At 35.1% G+C, this 16,053-nt stretch overlaps 1 protein-coding gene across 1 annotated transcript; it reads right to left on the minus strand.

Moving 5' to 3' along the window:
- Window positions 1–1,162: 1,162 nt before the first annotated feature.
- LOC133199641 (protein hsr-9-like) lies at window positions 1,163–15,315 on the minus strand. Its single transcript, XM_061335496.1, has 7 exons — window positions 13,440–15,315; window positions 13,199–13,335; window positions 11,997–12,156; window positions 11,699–11,794; window positions 10,847–10,978; window positions 6,797–6,901; window positions 1,163–1,434 (listed from the first exon to the last, which is right to left on the minus strand). The coding sequence occupies exons 1-7, from the start codon at window positions 15,271–15,273 to the stop codon at window positions 1,250–1,252; spliced, it is 2,649 nt and encodes an 882-aa protein (XP_061191480.1). The 5' UTR covers window positions 15,274–15,315; the 3' UTR covers window positions 1,163–1,249.
- Between the last annotated feature and the right edge of the window lie 738 nt (window positions 15,316–16,053).

Below are 16,053 nucleotides of genomic sequence, written 5' to 3' on the forward strand. Positions count from 1 at the left end.
TTTCTGGGAAATGATGGGATAGCAAAAAAATTCCATATTACTGGACCATCACATTTAGAGTCTCATGAACTGGGATCCAAAAAAGGTGATAAAATACTAGCACTAAGATCTCGAGGAAGTACCATCATCATGTGTCACAAGAAATCAGAGTTCCTCTCCTCCAAGTGTGCTCTCCTTCTACAAAGCTCTTTGCAGTCAGCAGCTAGCAGCACAGACTTGACTGTAGAAGACCCAGGACCCATGCACTTCAACATGAGGTCTCGAGCTCTCCTCATTAGTGAAAAACATCAAATGTTCAATGATCGAGGCAATATTGCTTATGTTTATACATTCTAACTTTAAAAAACAATCAATTATGTAGCTGATAAATAATCAACCTATTGATAAACTCAACGACTGCTTGCTTAACTAACCGAATTGTTAAAAACATCTGATATAAAGGAAAACAGGTTAAGGAAACAATTCATCTATTCTATTTGAGTATTCATTGTATGCACTGCCAAACTTCATATTTCTTTAAATGTCTTAATTAAAATTACACGCATATAATGACAATGCTTATCATATTAAATGATAAAATCATCACTAGTTATTTCAGTGTATTCCATTGTGATTTCCCTATTATTAATTTGACAGATGTCTTTTTAACCTTAGCTATTATCTCGAGTTAACAGTTGATCTATCTGTGATTCAAACTTTCAACAAAACTTCAAAAGCATTAATATCCAACTCAGTAGTGGATTTATGATCATTACTTTTCTAGATTTTGTTCTTCCTTCCATTACAGACTAATGCATAAAAGATAAAGTGTGTAACTCAAATTGTGGAGTGGACTCCAATTAATTTATTAATAAATGTCAGGTTAACTTAATGGGTGTCCTCGCCTCTATATGAATGGTGTTACCTCAATGTACTGGAAAGTTTGATCAAAAGATGAATTATATCAGAAAAGCCCTATTTTAATTTATAAAATGAATTTATCATCACTATTCATTGTATTCAAGTAAAATCCCTTTCATATTTGTCTCAAATGTAAATAAATATACTTCTTTAAGAAATTAGATAGGATAATAGTGCTGTAAAATATTCATCACCCCTCTAATTTATAAACCATGACAAATACTCATTGACCATGCTATTTTTTATTTTGTACATTCTAATAACAAACGAAAATCAAAACCAGGTTCACAATCAAGAACATGTATCTTTACACCATCTCAGTCAAAGCCCTGGACCTTTATTTTGGCTCTCACTTACACATGGAGTAGAGAATTCGGACTTCTTTCTCGTAAGTGTCATCCTTGGGACAGGGTGTCTCTAGAATCATGGGAATGTTGTTTAGTCGAGGGTCATTCATTATCCGCTGGAATCCAGCTTTACCAATCCTACCTTGTCCTATGTTCTCATGCCTATCCAGGTGACTCCCAACTTCAGCTGAAATCACAGTCCAAACAAAATAAATAATACAAGATGTTTTCTAAGGTATCCAGGTGACTCCCAACTTCAGCTGAAATCACATAGTCCAAACAAAATAAATAATACAAGATGTTTTCTAAGGTATCCAGGTGACTCCCAACTTCAGCTGAAATCACACAGTCCAAAAAATACATAATACAAGATGTTAGTCCATTCCTCAGGTTTTGAAAATCAGCAGTTAAGTAATTAAAATGCTCACAAAAATGTTTCACTGAATTCACAAAATAATGTGAATAAACATGTGTAGATAGTTTCGATAGGCCTGAATTTAGTAAGAGATATATTCTGTTGGCTGCCATATTGGAGGTCTCGTCATTATTCAACCAATTTTAACTTTTTGCACTGACCATTGTGGGGTAGGAAGCATTGTTTTTCTGAGGAATATACAGTTAATTGTTATGGCCTCCCTTTTTTTTAAATTTTCATTTTATAAAGACTTTTTCCCAAATATATCTGCTACACCCTCTCAAATTTGGTAAAACAAAGAATAAAAAAATCACCAGGTTGACCTCCAAGATAGCGGCAAAGGGAAATAACTCGGAGAGAAAATACGCCATAAGAAAACCATCTATACCCATGTTTTTTATTTCTTTGAGTTAATCATTATAGTTTATAATTATTATTGAGAATGATAAAATCTCAAATATATTTTAAAGAAATGTGAATAAAAGCACAAATAATGCATTTTCTCATTGAAAATTGACCAAAAAATATATTTTTGGATAAAACACTATAGGTATCAAGGCATTTAGAAAAATTACATATTTTAAAAAATATTTAAGCCTCATTTCAATTTTATTAACTTCAACTGTTATATTTAATATACAGTGTAAAAAGTATTTGCAAGATAACACAGATCACTTCCAATTTCATTTCATGCTAATAAATAGTGCTATCTTAGGCAAGATTAAAGGAAATTCGATTTCTCTAAAATGTATTTTTGAAGGGGGGGGGGGGGGTTACTTTCTGGGGTGCAAATGTCTATATCATAAGACCATTTCAAAGACTTTAAATAACCTTGAATTATTTCAAGATGCATGCAATGAAAATAGTTGCTTAACAAAGGATGAGTGCACTTAAGCTATGAGAGTTGGGTCCCGGTGTTTTGCGCAAAATAAAATTCCGAAGTTCATAAACTTTATGTTTTATAGGTATTAAACAATGTCTTAAGAGCAGGTTTTGGTATATTATATTACACGAAAGTATTAAATAATGCCGAGCGACACTAGCTTTTGAGACGGGGGTCTAACAGTTTTGTCACATTTCTATTGTTATTCATATGCATACTAGTTTTCAACGACATTGTTTACATCGAGCTGCAACTTGTCCATTGGTCTCATTTGCACGGAATGTGTATTTTAATTTAAACTTCAACATATCCAAAGGACAATGTTGGACAAATTGTGGCTCATATCTAATTTTTTGAAAAAGTCTCCAAACTACGGTCGAATTAGCCACTAAATTAACAGTTCACCGAGTGTCAACGATTGATATTATAATCACTTTACTCACGTGACATTCCACTGTTCGATACGCTAAGGCTTTCACTGAACATTTCATTGTGTTTGTATTGTGACAGTATCTATCGTACTTCCAACTTCAAACTATGGAAGATTTTTGCGCAAATTTTAATAGGGTTTGAAGATTATATGTCTCTTATTTTACTTTGTATTTTTTCATTAGGGGTGTTTTGAAAGAATTCTGGTATTGACAGTGTGATTAGTAAGTACATGTACAGGCTCATGTCGCCTCTGTATAATGGTCTGCAGGGCGAGACATCTTCCCCATCCCTAAACACTAGAATCATTTATTATTTGTGCACCATGAAACTACACAATCTCTCTCTTCTCCATTTAAATTCGCAGTGCGAAAAAAAAATCATATGTGCTAATGTTTACATTCCATATCCATGCAATTTAAATGTCTCCGCCTATTTGCGAATACCTTAAATACGAAAGTGGTCCCATTCAAATTTCCGGAATTTAAGGCTTCTACATGTTCTTTTCAATGACATTGTCTGTAATTATAGAAATATGTATGACAAAAAATTCAAGGAATAAATATCTAAAGAATATACTTGCACAATAATCATAGATTAAAGCTGAACACGCTTCGTAAAAAGAATGTGTCCTCCATATTCGAATGGACTGGAGCTGTATCTGAGGGCCCCTATATATAGAGCCGCTCACTTGGTCACTGTTCAGTGTAATCAATCGTCACCGGTGTAGACGGACATATGCTATACAGCACTTGGTAGCGACAAAAATAACTGTGTGCTAAGTCTTCTAATGCAGGAGAGTAAGATACCAAAGACACTTACAACAGTTGCACAGGTCAATGCAGTATAAAAACAAACACAAATATACGTAACTGCAATAAAATGTAAACAAAGGGAATGCAAGATAACCAGCACGAACACGGGTCGCCATTCCACGCCGATACCCGTGACAATAAAGCAGTCAGGTGTAACGAATGCGAAGAGTATACCCTGGTGCTGATATCTAAGATAGTAATATCGAAAGTGGCGTATGTCTATTTACGAGTCGTGTTCAGCTTTAATTAAGCAATATATTGTAATGTAAAGCTTAAAATAGGTAGCCGAAAAGGTTCCAAATGACGTACTAAAGTGCACTCATTCTTTGTAATAAATAATAATTTTTAGAATTATTGTTCCTGGCTGAGAAGTGGGCATTCCTATTGCAAAGTGCCCCTCATAAATTGCCAAATCTTACATGTGTTGTCATTACTCAGAATACTCAGAAGTTTGAGATTATTTGCACCAATCATTCTGAACCCTACAGCGGAAGGGCTTGACAAATGCATAGTTCACTTGTCATTTCTACCTGATCTTCCATTTTAAGGTCATCAAAACAGTGATCTGGTTCATGGATTACGAGCAATCTTCAAAAAGGTCTCATTTGCTCTTGAAAACTCAATACTTTGTAATTATACAGGACAATGTCTAAAATATCATTTGATCCATGATGACTACAGATATATCAAAATAAACATCGAAATTTTCTTTTTAATCAACATACATTTAATGATTTGAATTGCATTAATTCATATTTATTAAGATTTCTTCCAAACTGGCCAACTTTTAGGTCTGTACTTAATAATTTCGAACAGAGAATAGTCTCAAATTCAACTACAAATATGTTAATAGGACATGAATACCTGTCGAGGGTATATTAGTAATGCAACATGAAAATTTGTATAAGGGTATGAAGTTTGAAGATAATACCTTGAATAATTTCTTTAAAATTGAATTCTAAAAAATTGGATATAGATGATATATTCTCACCAAATTATGTGTAAGTGCATAAGCTTACATAAAAATATCTTGTATGGTTTATTTAAAACTAATTACAAGTAAAATGCAAATTTAAGAATAATGAGGAGGTCAAGGTCAAAGGAAAGGTCAAGGTCAACAGTTTTTTTTAAATGCAGTTGAATAGCTCTCACTGATACGTACCAGCATACTAAGTTTGATAAAATATCTTGAATGGTTTATTTAAAACTGAGCTAAACACTAAGAAGATGGGTGAACATGACGAGCGAAAAGCCTATATTGTGACAAACATGAAGGTGAAAAATTAAATCTCAATTATATCAAAATTTTCCTTGATATTTCATCTAAAATTAAAATATACTCTTTGTATAATCTATACAATTGGCAAAAATCTCACAAAGATTGAAATCATTTGCTTATGAAATATACACATACTAAAGAGGGCCAAAAGAGTCATTTTCTCATACTATAACACTATTTTTCGATATGAGTGGGTCTTCGAAAGTTAATCCTCAAAGTTTGCATAAAAATATACAATTTTTGGTTACCAAAAATATAGAGCAAAGACCCATTATACCTTAAAAATATACTTTTATGACACAACATTCGCATCTTCTTGAGAAATATCTGAAGTCCATTAAGTCAAGGGTCTTATCACAAACATGATTTAAATGCCACTGTTCATCAGTTCTAGTGGTTAGCGTGCTAGTCTCGAAAGAAAATGATACTCAGGATTTTCATTGATAGGGTTCTTACCTCACAAACACCACATTATTTTTAAAGCAACAACGTGACGCACAAACGGGAAAATTGACAAACATAGAATTTTTGCATGACCCGTGCAAATTTTGTTCAATTCCTGAGAGTATTAGGTTTCAGAAAATTACAGGTTTGGGAACCTAAAAAATCTACTTTTATGGGGAAAAAAATAATTTTTATATGGCCCAACACGAAAATATTCTTTACTTCTTCCTCCTTATAGTACGCCTGCGCAGAAAAGTTGAAGAAGTTACCATTGTCTCAAGCACCAAAAATTGAATGTCGGTAGACCAAGATTTTTGATACAATCTTCAAAAAAGAATATTACAACATATTTCTCACCTTTGCATGCTCCAATTGAATGTTGTTTACAAGTTTACGCTAAAAATAAAAGTGACATGCACAATTAACAACGAAACGGTAGATACAACCTTTGTTTTTCCGGAACTTACTGTACGTGTACATATATTGATGTATTCAAAATTTAGCGCAATCACTGGGTATGGAGTTGGTGGCAGAATCATGAATTAGCGCTACACATGTCCATGTTGTTTATTGTATTTATGATTTCTTAGCGGTATTAATGAATTAGCGCATCGTTGTTTGTGCCAAAGCCACTAAAATATAAAGCCCGCTTTTTTAAGTACACATACAGTATATTGTGCAGTCTTTTCTTGCTATGCAGTGCAGTTTAATAGTCGTATCTTCATTATACTCATAATTTTCTTAAATTTTTCGCTTTATGACACAGATATCTTAAAAGAAACATGATTTTGACTTATCATGTAAAATTTTCCTCAGAAAAGTTTTGTTTTCATAATTTTAAAAATTTCAATGATGAGAACTTTACTCTAAATGCTAAATTCACAAACTGAACATGATTTTTATATATCTGAAGCTATAGGCTTTCTGCACACTATGTTCGCCCATCTCCTTAAAGAAAAGTGAGGTCAAGGTCAAAGAAAAGGTCATGGTCAAAAAATGTTGATGCAGTTGAATAGTTTTCATCAATATGTATCAGCATATGAAGTTTAACAAAAATATTTTGAATAGTTTCTTTGAAACTGAGCTCTGAACTAAGCCAAACTCAAAGCGCAACAGAAGGACGGAAGACGGACATGACACACTCTTTATAACCCGACCATATTCATGGCGGGGCATAAAAATGTCTAAAAACCCGACCATATTCATGGCGGGGCATAAAAATGTCTAAGAATAGCATCAAGCCTTATTTTAATAACCCCCCTGCAAAATGTCTGAATGTTTTACCTTTACTGTCATTCAGGTGTAAGGCTTTCAGATACTTTTGGCCAACAACACAATTAAATTCATCCATCATGTTCTGGTAACCCTTTTCTGTTGAAATATCATAACCTGTTAAAGAAACAAATTTTAAACCAGAAGTCTGTAACTCTACTGGTCTGTACGTATAACAAAGGAAAAGTAGCACTTGGATTTTAAACTTTGCAACATGCAACAATAAATAGAATTATGTATCTTAATGTAGTCTACTTCTGTGCCAAGTCATATTGAAATCAGACCAAAACTGTAGGAGGAGTAGCATTTTAAAGGAATTTCACAGAAATTTCTATTTTTAGTAACCATGTCAACACGGTTCATCGAAATCAAAAACCGATGCACTAAATTATGTATCTTAGTGTAGTTTACTTGTGTGCCAAGTTATATTGAAATCAGACCAAAACTGTAGGAGGAGTAGCGTTTTAAAGGAATTTCACAGAATTTCTATTTTTAGTAACCATGGCAACACCGTTTATCGAAATCAAAAACGATGCACTAAATTATGTATCTTATCAAAGTTTACTTGTGTGCCAAGTTGTATTGAAATCAGAACAAAAGGCCCATGGGCCACAACGCTCACCTGAGTAACTTTGGCCTTGCTGTTTTTCACCCGATTTTCCCCTTGTAATACCTATTGTGGCCTCGCCCTAGCCCCGGGGATCTGATTTTAACAATTTAGAATCTACACTACCCACGGATGCTTCCACATAAGTTTCAGCTTTTCTGGCCAAGTGGTTCTTGAGAAGAGGATTTTTAAAGATTTTTTCTACATATTTCAATGTAAAACTTGGATTCCCTATTGTGGCCCCGCCCTACCCCCTGGGGGTCATGATTTTAACAATTTAGTATCTACACTACCCCAAAATTCTTCCACATTAGTTTCAGCTTTTCTGGTTCAGCGGTTCTTGAGAAGATTTTTAAAAATTTTTTATATATATTTCAATGTAAAACTTGGATACCCTACTGTGGCCCCGCCCTACCCCCGGGGGTCATGTTTTTAACAATTTAGAATCTACACTACCCCAAGATGCTTTCACATTAGTTTCAGCTTTTCTGGCCAAGTGGTTCTTGAGAAGAAGATTTTTAAAGATTTTTTCTATATATTTCAATGTAAAACTTAGACTCCCTATTGTGGCCCCACCCTACCCCCGGGGGTCATGATTTTTAAAATTTAGAATCTACACTACTCCAAGATACTTCCACATTAGTTTCAGCTTTTCTGGTTCAGTGGTTCTTGAGAAGAGGATTTTTAAAGATTTTTTCTATATATTTCAATGTAAAACTTGGACTCCCTATTGTGGCCCCGCCCTACCCCCGGGGTTCATGATTTTAACAATTTAGAATCTACACTACCCCAAGATGCTTCCACATTAGTTTCAGCTTTTCTGGCCCAGTGGTTCTTGAGAAGAAGATTTTAAAAGATTTTTTCTATATATCAATGTAAAACTTGGATACCCTATTGTGGCCCCGCCGTACCCCGGGGGTCATGATTTTAACGATTTAGAATCTACACTACCCCAGGATGCTTCCACATAAGTTTTAGCTTTTCTGGCCCAGTGGTTCTTGAGAAGAAGATTTTTTAATGACCCCACCCTATTTTTGCCTTTTCTTGATTATCTCCCCTTGTATAGTCGCTTGGCCCTTCATTTTAACAATTTAACTTCCTCTTCACCCAAGGATGTTTTGTGTCAATTTTGGTTAAAATTGGCCAAGTGGTTCTTGAGAAGAAGTTTAAAATGTGAAAAGTTTACAGATGGACGGACGGACAGACAGACGACGGACACCTTACTATCGCATAAGCTCTTCTGGTCTCTGAGCAGTAGAGCTAAAAATTAAAAGGGCTTTCATGGTCAGCCATCATCCATAAAACATATACGCATACATGTACAACTAACATTATCATGTTTTGCTTGATGACAAGCACAAAGCATATTAAAACCACATCAAAATTGAAAGTCTTTACATGTACTTAGATTCTAGGTTAAAATGGACATAAATTTCAAATAGAATGAAATATAAGACCAAACAATTTCAGCCCAACTTTCTCAATGTCTGCACACATAAGGTATAATAGATGTAGCAGAAGATGCATGGTAGACAGCATACATTGCCTTCTTGTGCTTAATTTACACAATATCAATACATGTACAGTGGACCTTCAGATATCGACATCTGGACACTTCAGCTTCTGGCAAATTTTTCTTGGGAACAGAATGAAACATTATTTTGTCTCATTTATCCAGAATTCTGGTTTCCAGATCCAGATGGTCTTTTTTCAATACAAAATGCATTTTTACATTATATTTTAGTTTATTTATCCAGACAGTAATTTTTAATTGGTCGGTCATCTTCAGCCAGCTATTAATTGTTGCTGGCCCTATTGTTTAACCTCCTGTGTCTTGTTGTCAATAACTCAGTGAAAGGTTAATTGTAGGTCGATAGGTACGCATGAAACTCTTACTTCTCTGACATGTTCAAGATACTTATTGGTTAGGGGAAAATAATTTTATATATAAACAACTTTTCAATAATTGGCAAATATATGTTTTTTAACAAGCATGGTAAGATTACAATAATAACAAAGGTTTTACAAATTGACATATAGCCATGACTCCTGTGTTTTATAAAATCATTTTTTATGCACAGTATTTTATATACAAATCAGATTTTTTTTACTTCAATCTGTAATTTGATGATGTTTATAAAATCGCATTCAAAATTACACAATTACTATTGCGTTCTTGCTTTGGATTATTGGCGTACGTATGTACATGTACAGTTATAAATGTTATTAGCGTTCAAATTAAAATTAAGACTCTACTGACAGTTTGCCTGGGTATATTTTTCCTTAAGATTCTTTGCAAATTTGAAAAAGTTGATGTTCTCATGAACTACCGTGGGATGAGTAAGAATACCAGGTATTTCCAATGTGACGTTATTGAATTTAAAAAAAAGTGCAAACTTTTTTTTCAAAAATGATTGGTGAGTGACAAAAATATGTGGCAAGTCACAAGTGAAATAATGTAAATTTAAGAAATGAATTTAATTTTTGAGAATTCATGAGGTACATGAACTACAACGCTTCATGCCTGAATATTTTTCATGAAGCGCTAACGCCCTTCATGAAATATGCCGGTTTGAAGCGTCATAGTTCATGTCCTCATGAATTCTCAAATTTAAATTCATTTCTTAAATTAAAGATATTGCAACAATAACAAAATAAAACATTATATAATTAGTGCACGTTTTTGAGGGTAACAGTTGAAATTGACACCCCAAAGAAAACCATTGTCAACCGACACGTCAGCGAAGGTTGACAATGGTTTTCCGAGGGGTGTCAATTTCAACTGTTACCCTCAAAAATGTGCACTATTTATTTTATTATACTGGATGTCTTACTGATTTTGGATGTCATAAAAAAATTCAGAGATCCTCGTTAAGTTCACGCTTAGAAAGCATTCAAACTCCCCACTTCTATTTTTCTCAATAAGAAAGCTTCAGAAAAGATTTACCAACCTCTTTATTGTTTGTTTGCTACTCAAAAAGTCCTTTATCATCTAAAGTGTGCACTCGCAAGGATGTTTCGACTGTCGTTTGTAGTTTTCAAGTAAGCTACATCAGACGCAAGCTTTTATTGACGTCGTATATTCGGCTTCTTTCAAACGCACAACCGTTGTTTTGAGAATTCTACGGTGAACCGTATGTGCATGATTTGAACGCATGTGACATTTTTGTAATGTTACCCGTTGTCAAGTGTGTTGCTAACGCTGAGGGTAACATTACGGATTGTTAAATGTGTCTAAACCAATCAGATTTTAGTATTTAACATGAAAGTATAATAAATTGAGTTAACACAGCATTTTTCACCATTGCTAAAGGTATGAAAGGTTTTATAGCTAAAATCAAGGCAATCAGATATTGGGATGTTTCACCTAACTGGACGACTTTGACTGAGAACCACAGCATCAGAATAAATTAAGTCCACTGTATATTTGTTTCAAAGTGCTAAAAAACTGATACCTGCAGCAAACATGTGACATGTATCCAAACAAATGCCAATCCTGCTTTTGTCGTGGACTCGGCTGATAATTCCCTTCAGCTCCTCAAATGATCCTCCCACAGTGCTTCCTTGGCGGCACATGTTCTCAATCACTGCAGCATAACATGTCATTATGTCAATCAGAAATGTGACAGAAATCAACAGACACTAATACCCTGGTCACACGGATGCACATTAAATATTTGATTCGCAGTAAATTAATGCGAAGGAAAATAATGCAAATTAAACTAATGCAAATTAAATTGCGTTCACATGATAGTTAATGCAAAGTAAATTAATGCACATTAAAACTTTATTTCTACAGTAAGGCTATTCAGTACAGCTATTATGACATCATTTTCAAATCACATCATCTTATGCAGATCAGATCCATTTGACATATTGTCAGTGTCTGCACACATTTTTGGAGATTAACATATTTTTTCTTTGTTTCTCACTCAAAAATAGCATAATTACCTGTACCTGACCACAACCATAAACCATGTGACTTTATTTTGCCATTGCGCATGAGTCCGAATTTAATTCGAATTAGCTTCACTAAGCGTTCACATGGAGCTAAGTAATTTGAAGCGCAGTAAATTAATTTGAATTAAACTAATTTGCACTTAATTCTCTGTGTGAACGCAGTTCAAATTTCATTCGCAGTAACATTTAATTCGAATTAAACTCTACGAGTGAACAAGGCATGAGAATTATTAAGAGCAGAAAAAAGTATGTTCGTGCATGCACATTTATCTTGACTTTTCAATAAATAAATATATCACGGTTGGGAATCTTCCCTATTCAACCTGTTTCTACCTGTTGTATTTTACCTGCTGTGACACCTCGTGTTTTTGCCAGTGCCTGGTTGATACTTTCTCCAATCCTGTCCAAACATTCCTCTACAGAAATTTTTCCACACGTAGAACCTGCAAATTTCCAAAAACATATTCAGAAACTTTGAGTCCACAGTTTTAAACAATTTATTTTGTTGTTTATTGAACCAGTTCTGATATCTAGTTTATAAATACAGGTGACTCTTGATAATTCTAGGGACCATTGTAAAAAATTTCAACAGATAAGAATTTTTTTCAAGAGTCTGTAAATTTTCCTGTGTAAGTGAATACTTACCTGGGTGGAAATTGAACCTTGTGAGGCCTAGTTTCTCACATCGCTGGAGCTCTTCCAGTAGGAGGTCCCGACTTTTCTGGAGACTGACGTCGTCAGGTGAGCCACAGTTCATCAGGTACGAGCCATGTGGGACAATCACATGAGGGGGATAGCCATTTTCCTGGTAACCATTACAAAAACAATGATTAAACATAGGTAATCAAAGATTACGAAGCTCACCTTGACGAATGTTATCTTTAAGTAAGGCAAATTTCACATATTTTTTTTTATTTAGTGTACATCCCAAGATCAATGTCCATGCAAGTTTGGTTTAAGTACGACTTATAGTTACTTGGAAATAGACCTGTTCAAAAAACATTTATCCTGTTTACTAATCAAGAAAATTTTGGTCAGTTCCAAAATCCAAAGTAAGTCTGGAAGTTTTCAACCTTAGATGCACCATCTATGCAAGTTTAATCATAATATCATTATATAGCTACTCCAAAAAAATTATCCTGGTCACTCATCTGGAAAATGTAGGTCAGATTCAGAATCCAAAGCAAGTCTGGAAGTGACCATCCCTAGCTACATCATCCATGCTAATTTGGTTAAAATATGGCTAAAATTCACTCATGTGGAAAATCTAGGTCGAATCCAGCATCCGAAGCAAGTGTGGTAGTGTCCGTCCCTAGATGCATCATCCATGCAAGTTTGTTCAAGGTAGAGCTTATAGTTACTTGGGAATGGACCTGCTCCAAAAACTTTAACCTGGTCACTCATCTGGAAAATCTAAGTCAGATCCAGCATCCGAAGCAAGTGCGGTAGTGTCCATCCCTAGAAGCATAATCCATGCAAGTCTGGTCCAGGTAGGGCTTATAGTTACTTGGGAATGGACTTGCTCCTAAAACTTTAACCGGAACGCCGACGCTAACGCCGATGTTTTAGATCCGTCTTGATATAGAAAGAGTATCCAGACTACTACACCAATAGCACATTTTCTTTTCTTTTTTATTTTTTTTTAGAATCAACTGAAAATGATAGTAGCTTAAGCTTTAAAAATTGTTGGTATTAAAAGCATCTCTACAAAAAAAATTTTTTAATTAAAACAAGGAATAATTTTACATAAAAGCAAGTTTGACTTCAAGTCACTATATTTACATTTTCTGAGGATATAAACACTGATCATAACTTCAAAGTCAGTTGAATTCTTTGACTACACCTACTTTACAAGTATCTTTGAACCTCTGTGCATCTTTGTCTTCGAGAGGTTTACTCGCCCACTGTCTCTGGGACCTCAAAAATAACCCAAATGCTCTAGCCCCTAACTCTTCTGCTTCCAGAACAGCTTTATATAGCCCTCCTAAAACAAAGACAAATGCAGTACATCATCAAGATAAGCAATAAAAATTCTTTCTAGAGATAAATATATGTATACAGACTTCAATTCAAATGTTTTACACATACCTGAAATGGATACATGGGCTCCTACATACTTGTCCTTAGCACTATTTGCCCACTTGTACTTTGCAACATTTTTTTCCCATTTTGAAATTCTATGTTCCTCTGCATCTTGTTTCTGTTTTTTACCCATTTGAACTTTAGGAGCTGGATCATCCACCCCTGTGCCTTTGTGAGTCTCTGTTTTATTACCCCTCCCTCTCCTCTTGTCCGATTCAGTCTCTGTTTTATTACCCCTTCCTCTCTTTTTGTCCAGTTCCCCTGGATCATTCAACCCTTTGCCATTGTGAGTCTCTGTTTTATTTGGTTCAGCTGTATCATCCACCCCTGTGCCTTTGTGAGTCTCTGTTTTTTTACCCTTCCCTTTCTTCTTGTCTGGTTCAGCAGGATCATCCAGCTCAGTGCCTTTGTGAGTCTCTGTTTTATTACCCCTCCCTTTCTTCTTGTTCAGTTCAGCTGTATCATCCACCCCTGTGCCTTTGTGAGTCTCTGTTTTATTTCCCTTCCCTTTCTTCTTGTCTGGTTCAGGAGGATCATCCATCCCTGTGCCTTTGTTTGTTTCTGCTTTATTACCCCTCCCTCTCCTCTTGTCCGGCACAGCAGGATCATCCTCCCCAGTGTCTTTGTGAGTCTCTGTTTTATTACCCCTCCCTTTCTTCTTGTCCAGTTCAGTAGGGTCATCCAGTTGAGTGTCTTTGTGAGTCTCTGTTTTATTACCCCTCCCTCTCCTCTTGTCCGGCACAGCAGGATCATCCTCCCCAGTGTCTTTGTGAGTCTCTGTTTTATTACCCCTTCCTCTCTTTTTGTCCGGTTCAGCTGGATCATCCACCCCTGTGCCTTTGTGAGTCTCAGTTTTATTACCCCTTCCTCTCTTTTTGTCTGGTTCAGCTGGATCATCCACCCCTGTGCCATTGTGAGTCTCTGCTTTATTACTCCTGCCTCTTCTTTTATTGGGTTCAGCTATAATCTGGGAATCGATGTTTTCTTGTTTAGCTTTTTTGGGACTAGATTCAGCTATATTCTGGGTACCTTTACTTCCTTGCTTAGGCTTCTTGGGACTGGATTCATCTTCCACCTTATTTTGTCTTGATCTCTGTCTCTTGCCATTCAGAACTGCTGATTCAGGATTCACTTCACTACTTTGTGAGCTAGATTCCTCTTTAACAACCTTCTTCCCATGTCCTTTTTTCTTTGTCCCTACTTCAATAGCCTCAGTATTTTCGTCATTATTGCAGTGCTGGACCTTGCTGTCACTAGGTACTGACTTTTCCTGTGCCTGTCTTCCCACTCTTTTCTTTGTGGCTGGAACTTCTGAACCAGTGACATCTTCATCAGGACTTTCGGGCTTAGCTTCCATTTTAACCACCGTCTGCCTTCTCTTTTTTCCAGCTGTCAATGTAACAGTAGCATTAGTATTTTGTTCTTCTGTAAGAGGTGCCTCTGTTCTTGGTTCTGATTTAGTTTTTTTTTTGTCTGCTTTCCCAACTTCACTGGCTGTTGATTCCTTGGCATCTTTCCCTGCTCCACTGGCATCCTTCTTTTGCCTTGATTTTCTTGATACAACAGGTGCATTAGAGTTATCCGTCTCTGTTTTCATATCAGTCACAACTGGTGCAGCTGAAAAGTTAGAATCTTTTTCTTTTTCCACATTTAATTCTACTGGATGGGCTGAATGATCAGGAACAACTTTTGTTGTTGCATTGATTTGGTTCTTCTCTGGCTGAGCAGTGCTGCCATGGCCACAGTGTTTCATGTCTTCTTCCTGTGACTCGCCATTCTGTACTGACTTTACTCCCTCCTTTACCTGAGAATTACTCATTATGGTTGTATCCTTTTCCATCCTTTTCTTCTATTTGTTTATAAGTTGCCAAGACAATTATTATTCCACATCTACAAAAAGTTTTACCAAAATCAGAATCATCAATACAGAATGTAACAGTGCCAGACAAGAGGCCCATTATAGCCATAAGTTTATAAACCTGACTACCAAGCTTCTCAATAATAATTTTAAATGTATCTTTAATTATTTGATGATATCAATTCATTTGATTTGCACAACTATTCAACTCAAACATCCCTTCAAGTATTTAATGATATTCTCAATTCTGAAATATTGATATCATTATTCTTGCTTGAATTTGATGTCAGACATTTATAATATTATTATTCATCATTATACTTTCTTATTAAATGCTAAAATCTGATTGGTTTAGATGCATTTAACAATTTGTAATGTTACCCTCAGCATAACAACACACTTGGCAATAGGTAACACAATGATAATGTCACACGTGAGTAAATTACGTGCATACTGTTTGTCATAGATTTCTCAAAATGTCAGTTATATACATGTACTTGAAAAGTCGTAAAAAACATAACATCAATAAAAAGCTTGCATCTGATATAAGGGTTGAATGAAAACAAGAACAGACAAAAAATGCTTGCAAATGCAGAAATTTAATGAAACATAATGAAAAAGGACTCTTTGAGTATCAAATAAAGAACAAAGAGACAGGTGAATCTTTTTGGAAGCGGAGAGTTTGAAAGCTGTTTTAATAAGATATTTTGATTGATATGTACTTTAATTAGGTAATATAGCATACACAATAATCTTCAGATA

The sequence above is a fragment of the Saccostrea echinata genome, unplaced genomic scaffold, assembly GCF_033153115.1.
Source record: "Saccostrea echinata isolate AGI-Se365-2 ecotype Australia unplaced genomic scaffold, CSIRO_AGI_Sech_v1 ptg000034l, whole genome shotgun sequence".
NCBI lineage: Eukaryota > Metazoa > Mollusca > Bivalvia > Ostreida > Ostreidae > Saccostrea > Saccostrea echinata.